General features: G+C 37.5%; 1 protein-coding gene across 1 annotated transcript in view; it reads right to left on the minus strand.

Moving 5' to 3' along the window:
• The window catches only part of kl-2 (dynein heavy chain 2, axonemal kl-2), a 373,042-nt gene that overhangs the window by 256,015 nt on the left and 109,950 nt on the right, over nt 1–7,077 (minus strand). Inside the window, exons 18-19 of the mRNA XM_083120771.1 lie at nt 5,250–5,420; nt 2,418–2,610 (exon numbers count right to left, since the gene is read on the minus strand). Coding sequence (XP_082976897.1) covers nt 2,418–2,610; nt 5,250–5,420 — 364 coding nt within the window. The remainder of the gene's footprint in view (nt 1–2,417; nt 2,611–5,249; nt 5,421–7,077) is intronic.

Here is a 7,077-nt window from a genome sequence, read left to right on the forward strand (position 1 = left end):
TTACATAATACCGGAAACCTTTTAAGTATCAGAGCTGAATCAAAGTATTTTGCCCAAACCAAAATGGTAAATAATTAAATCATATTTAAGCGAAAACATTGTTTTGATTATATGCAAAACATTGTTCTGTTAGGTTAACATACCGTATTTACGCATTGTATAATGTGCACGCGTGTATAATGCACATCCTGGTTTTTGATGGGGAAAAGTGACAAAAATTACATCTCTTATATAATGCGCAATATAATCCAGGTTCAAGAAATGGCTTTCTTAGTTGTAGGTTGTAAAGCTGTTGCTATGCCGATTAAGAGTGAATGACATCATACCTATTCAATGAGTCACCTGTTGCTATGTGGACCAAGAGGAGAATATCCTCTTGTGTAAACAATAAGTCACCAACCCATGCCAGATCCCCCTATCCCTCCACTGTGTTTACCAGGTATGCCGGTTAATAATTCTTAATTGATACGAAAGACAACAAGTGTATCTGGGGAGAAAGGTAACAAATGCTTTATTCAAAATATGCACCATCGCTAGCTATACATTGTGCCCATCTGTCCGTCAAATTGTGGATGCCCTTCCAGAAAAATCATTCACATTTTGAGGTGATCCAGTCAGCAAGCTATTGTTCGACATCTTCGTAATTGTTGAAGTGTTGCTGGGAAAGTGAGTGAGACATCGATGAAAACGGAAAGTGAGTGAGACATCGATGAAAACAAGTGGTAGTCCGAAGGGGGTAAGTCTGGCGAGTATGGCAGGTGGGGGCAAGAATTCCCAGCCAAGTGCAGAAATGGTGTGTCTGATGCCTTTCTCTGTGTGTGATGAGGCGTTGTTGTGCTGCAAAATCACTTTTCCATGTCTTGTTGCCCAATCTCACTTTTTGATGAATGCATGGTTCAAATTGATGAGTTGTTGATGGTAGCGAACGGCATTCACTGTTTCACCTGGTTTCAGAAGCTCATGGTACACCAGACACTTATGATCCCACCAAATGCACAGCATTATCTTCCTTTCGAACCGATTTGGTGTTGCGGTCGATGTTGAAGGTTGTCCTGGGTCAACCCATGATTTTTTGAGTTTTTGATTCTCGAAGTACATCCATTTTTCGTCCTCAGTCACTATCCGATGCAAGAAAGACTTTCTTTCATGCCGAGAAAGCAACACTTCACACACAGTTTCTCGCTTTTCCATTTGTACGGCGTTCAGATGACGTGGGACCCATTTTCCTGCCTTCTGGATCTTTCCCATGGCATGAATACGATAAGATATGGTTTGGGGACCAACATTTAACTTCTCTGCCAGTTGTTGTTGCATTTGCATATCGTCTTCGTCCAACAGTGCTTGCAATTCAGCATCTTGGAATTTTTTCAGCTGGCCCGGGCGATCAAAACCAACGCACACACGCATCTTGCGTTAGGACATTGTCACTGTACATTTCCACAATGATAAGATGGCTTTCACTCGTGCTTTTCTTTTGATTTGGTTTGAAGGTCAACATGTTTCCTACACAAACCCAATATCTCGATCACTTGCACTCAGTTGCACATCCACAGCATTTTGACAGGTACTGTCCTGGCAACACACTGACATAACAGTTGAGACTGTGCACCAACCCTTGCTTCCAGCGCCATCCAGCGACAAAATTAAGAATTATTAACCGGTACACCTGGTAGCATCCCAAAGCTTTCACTCATTAACCACCTTATTTCTTCTGTAATAGTAGAAAGCAGGATCAAAATTACGTTATGGATTTGAAGTCCTCAGGAAGTTATTTTCTATTATTTCTCGTCCAACAAATACTGCTGACAGGCATCTCATGTGACGGCAGATGCATGCTCGAATTCTGTAAGAACAGTACTGCTTTTCTTGGTGTCGCAGAACATTACAGAAGGGAAATGGCCTTTAAACTTTTATACATGCTTTTGCTCATTTTCTCTACTTTTTCTAAAAAAAAAAAAACCTTCAAAATATATACTTTTTCAATGACTAACGTAATATTTATACAAGGCACATTCAGGGCCCTCAAACTAGCATTTATTTACACACTCCATACATGTCATATCATTTGGCCAGTAATACATTTTCTCTTTTCTTTCATCCGAAGTACCACAAAAATTACAACATTCCATCATTTTGTGACAAACTTATTTCAACCGCATTGCACATTAGTGTTGCCATCTTGAATGGAATACTGTTGCCATATTCAGAAACTGCATAATTAAGCTTTACAATGATATATAGCATGATAGGGTTCTGTAAGCATGAAAAATCAATGAAAGTGTCACAAAATCATGGAATGATCCTGTACGGTTTCCTGCCTGTCTGAATTATTCCATGCATAATACACAAAACAGTTTTTGGGGACAAATATTTTGGAAAAAAAGTGTGCAATATACATGAGTAAATACAATAATTACCTTCATTTATAGTTGCCTGCACTTTCCTGCAAAGACGATCTTCTAATATTGCTTCTGCATAACTAGGACCACCAAAACCAAACTGAAATATCTTCTCTGGTAACCTTGCAAATCCATTCAATGAGTCACAAAATTTATCTAACATACTGCCTAAAATGTTTGCTATAGTTTGGAGTGATGGGGTAAATTCAATCTGAAATATTAAACAATGAAATTCAATAAGAGCAAAGATGAAAATTTATGGCTAAGGATAAATTCATTGCCATAGGTTATATAACCTTGGTTATAATCAAGAGATGTACAGTAATTTCATTATCATATGTAAATGTAATATATATGAAGATTCTCAATTAAATATGTTCAAATCTAAATGTTTGTGTTTATTTTCAATTAAGTATGTGGTTTTTTATTGGAGCAAACATTGTTTACTTTTTTAGAATAAATAAATAATTAATATAGATGTATGGAATATGTAAAGGAGGAATATGAACATAAAGAACTGTTATGGCTTATTTTTTAAAACAGTCAACCTCATTCATATTTTACCTTCAACTGCCATTCTTGTTACAAAAAAATTTGGGCTACAGAGTTACGATTTCCAACATTATCTCTCTGTCTACCCTATTGCTTTCTGTAGGAATATGTGGAAAAACAAATACAAGGGTTGCTGGAAAAATTTCTGCGAACTACCAAACTAGTACCACCAACAGTGGCACTAGTGTTCCGCTATTATAAAAATCAGAATAGACCTTTCTTATGTTTAAATTATCTTTGATTGTTTGTTTAAGCCTATTCGTTTATTTTTTCACAGCAGTTTCAAGAAGTAGTTTCGTGTGAGAAATGGAAATTTCTCGTGAACACTTTCAGGCAATGATTTTTTATGATTTCAAATGTATTTTAACACCGAAACAATGCATTGAGCGACTTCATTTGGCTTTTGGAGATGAAGCACCATCCAATACGACTGTGTACAATTGGTTTTCCGAATTCCAGCATGGTCGCACATTTCTCAGTGATGAATTTCGTGAAGGTCGTCCATCCACGTCTGTTGTTGCCAGTAATGTAGATGCTGTGCGTGAAATGATTGAGAAAGATCGGCACGTGACATACCGTGAGATTCAGGCATCCTTGAACATTGACATGAGAGCAATACATATGATTTTGCATGGTCACCTGAACGTACGGAAACTTTCAAGCCATTGGATCCCACACAACTTGACCGAACCTCAAAAACAGGGTCTTGTAAAGAAATCCTCAAAAAATTCAACCAAGGCAAGTCAAATTTGGTGTACTACATTGTTACAGGGCACAAAACTTGGATCTATTCATACGAACCCGAAACTAAACAGCAATCCACTGTTTGGGTGTTTCTAAGTGAGCTGAAACCAACAAAAGTTGTTCGTTCGAGAAGTGCTGCCAAGCAAATGATTGCTTGTTTCTTCGGTTATACCGGACATGTGGCAACAATGGCTTTAGAAGATCGAAGGACTGTAAATGTTGAATGGTAAACAACAATTTGCTTGCCAGAGGACTTCAATGAATTGTGTAAAACAAACCCAAATCAATGCATTATTCTTCATCCTCGACAACGCCAGTTCCCACTCAGCACACCAAACTGTTGATTTTTGTCCAGTAAAAATGTTGAATTAATGACTCACTGTCCGTACTCACCTGATTTATCACCTAATGACTTCTCTTTGTTCCCACATAATGAAAAATAAGATACGTGGTGAGCAATTTGTGTCGCCTGAAGCAGCTGTTGACGCATTCCGAACACCGGTTTCTGAGGTATCAGCTTCAGAGTGGAAAAAATGCTTTCAAAATTGGTTTGAATGTATGCAAAAGTGTATCGATCTTAAGGGTGAATAATTTGAAAAACAATACAGCCATTCCCAGAATTTCACATGTCTTTTTTCATATTGATTGCAGAAACGTTTCCAGCAGCCCTCGTACCAAGTGACACAAGGAATAGTTTTCATAGTTTGTCTATAAAAAATGTCAATGTCAACAGCACATTAATTCTATTACCCCCTCCCCAAAAGAAAGGAACCAAAAAAAAAAAAAATAGTTGGTTGTACAGGAGATTCGAACTTGCGATCTTCAGACAACTAAGTCAGCTTTTTATTATTTCCCCATTTTCGTAGCTGAATATGTTCACTTGAAATTTTGTCTTAAGAGTCGTTAGCAATCTTGCGAACATTGTTAATCTACCTGCTGTTTCTCAATTGTTTTTTTACAAGCTGGAAGAGACTTTGAGATATGCAACTCAAACTGGAGTTCTGTGGATTTATTCTCACCCATCTACTCTAATGTACCACATCTTATGTATTGTAAATGTGAAGTGTCACTGTTATATGTTACAAATAATATCTCATTCCCAAGCTTTAGTTTCAGAATTGGCCATAGTAATGTGCATTTCTAGACATGTAGTACATTACAGTACTCGCAATGAATTTTTCAGCAAGGCCCCATATATTTTACATGCAGAAAAGTGCACCATGCCACTGGTATTGATACATAGGTTTCGGTATCAATTCAGTCCTATTTGATTCCCTTGTATTTTGGCCCATGAAAGGTAATCCAGATGAGTACTGCCTGCATCAAAATGAGAGCGAGTGAGTGAGAGAAAGAGGGAGAGAGAGGAAGGGGGCGGGATGATAATGTAGCAAGAGAATAATATCTTCCTCACAAACCTTCATGGTTAAGTTGATCACTGAATGCCCGCAAGATTAACATAATTTAGATTAATTCTTTCCTTTAATTTATCTCATATTCTCTAACTTGCATGTATTACCTATTAAGCACAAACTGTTGGCTCTTCAAAATACTTACCTTGGTTCCCTTTAAAGAGGCTTTCACCTCAAGCAATGGAAATGGATCCAATTTTCCATCACTCTGAAGAACCCTGTGGAAGTACTCAAGAGACTGCTTCACACTCAACCTTAATGATTCCTGTAATAAACCATCCACTTTGACCATGAGCTTTTTCCAATCTTCTATAACCTAGAAAGCAAATGGAAACTGAATATCAAAAATCTCATACAATAGTTGAAGTTAAGCATATTTAACAATTAAAAGTTGTTTAATTACATTAAATATTCATAAAACAATGCAGTCTTATTACCAGGAACACAAATTTATGATAAAAAATATTGACAAAAGCAGTAAAATAAAGCTAGGTCAGTAGCATATAACAACAGTGAAAACATTTTTCTTGGACTTATTTTTCTGCATTATAAATGAAAACAACAACCAAAAATGGTTGTAAAATGATAAGACACTTCAATTGTCTGCATAAATAGTTTTGATGCATTAAATTCAGCAAAAAATCTGAAGGGCCAGGGGGAAAAACGATGAATGTTCATTCGAGACGATTTGCCAGGAAATCAAAAACAAGTATTTCTCTTTCCTAAATACGTCAATATATGCCAAAATAATAATGCGTTTTTCAGGCACTTCTCACCGTTTCTCAACCAAGGCCGTTCTCATTCTTATAGTACAGCTTTTGAGCTATCAGATGGCGCTGCGATCTCAAAATGGGCGAAAAATTGACATTCATCGTTTTTCCCCCTGGGTCTTCATCTGTTCTCGGGCAACTATTCATGAATACAGTGTCATCACAAAAATATTCCTAAACAGCATGGTTGAACATCAATTCAGGGTATGACAGAACTGTCATAAGGTTCTTCACTGACAGTGAATTGCTTTATTTGTAAATAGAAGGGATAAAATGAAAATTTCACGTCCAACGAATGTATGTACCTTGTGTTGAGACATTTCATGATAGGTGGAGTGTAAGTACTGAATACAGTCATCTCTGCTTTTGTTGATACGTGGAAAATTCAGTAGGCACTGGCTTTAGTACATGAAAAACCGGAAAGTTCTGAAGTTGCAATGTAAATATCTGCCAATTTACTATCAAATTAATTTCATTGTTGATTAAACATCATTCTTAATGTTTGGGACTTAAATCTGAGAATATCTACATTTCCTAAAGTGTACACAGAGAATCTTATGTTGAAGTACGATAAGTGACAATTTGGTGTAAATTTGGGAGTTGACTGGATTCCGCAAATTGTACATAACAAATCATGTAAAAGAATCTTCAGAATTTGACACTTTTATGGTTTTTCGGAAGGTGTTTGTTAAAAAATACAAAAAGGCAAGGAGAGCTGTGGGTTCCCACGATTGATTGATTGATTTGTTGTTTTAAGTCCACTTTATGCACAGTAAGGCTAATCGGGACTGGACCTACAGTTTAAAGTGGGATCCGAACCACTTGTGCCTCCACCGGGTATCGAACCCGGGAACCCTTGATTACAAGGTGACGACGCTACCATTGTGCCATCGGGAGGCCCGTGGGCTCCCACGAGAAAGATGGAGCACCGTGTTGTATGTGAAAAGCGTGCAGAGGAAGAAATCTTTTTGCTTTGGCATTCATGGGACATAATGTTGTCTAAGATGGATTGTCCTTTAATCATGAAGCCAGGGAGAAGAGTTTGACGTACGTGTGAGAAAAGGAACATTAGCAGGACGACTGGAAATATGAGATGCAGATGTGCGGAAGGTTCCTGTTCAACTCCCCACCTTGCCACGGAGGTAAGCTGGATTTTATCTTCAAGTATCTCATGAGCTCATAATAACATATACGTTAGGTAGA

The sequence above is a fragment of the Lepisma saccharinum genome, chromosome 4, assembly GCF_977018435.1.
Source record: "Lepisma saccharinum chromosome 4, izLepSacc3.1, whole genome shotgun sequence".
NCBI classification, from domain to species: Eukaryota; Metazoa; Arthropoda; class Insecta; order Zygentoma; family Lepismatidae; genus Lepisma; species Lepisma saccharinum.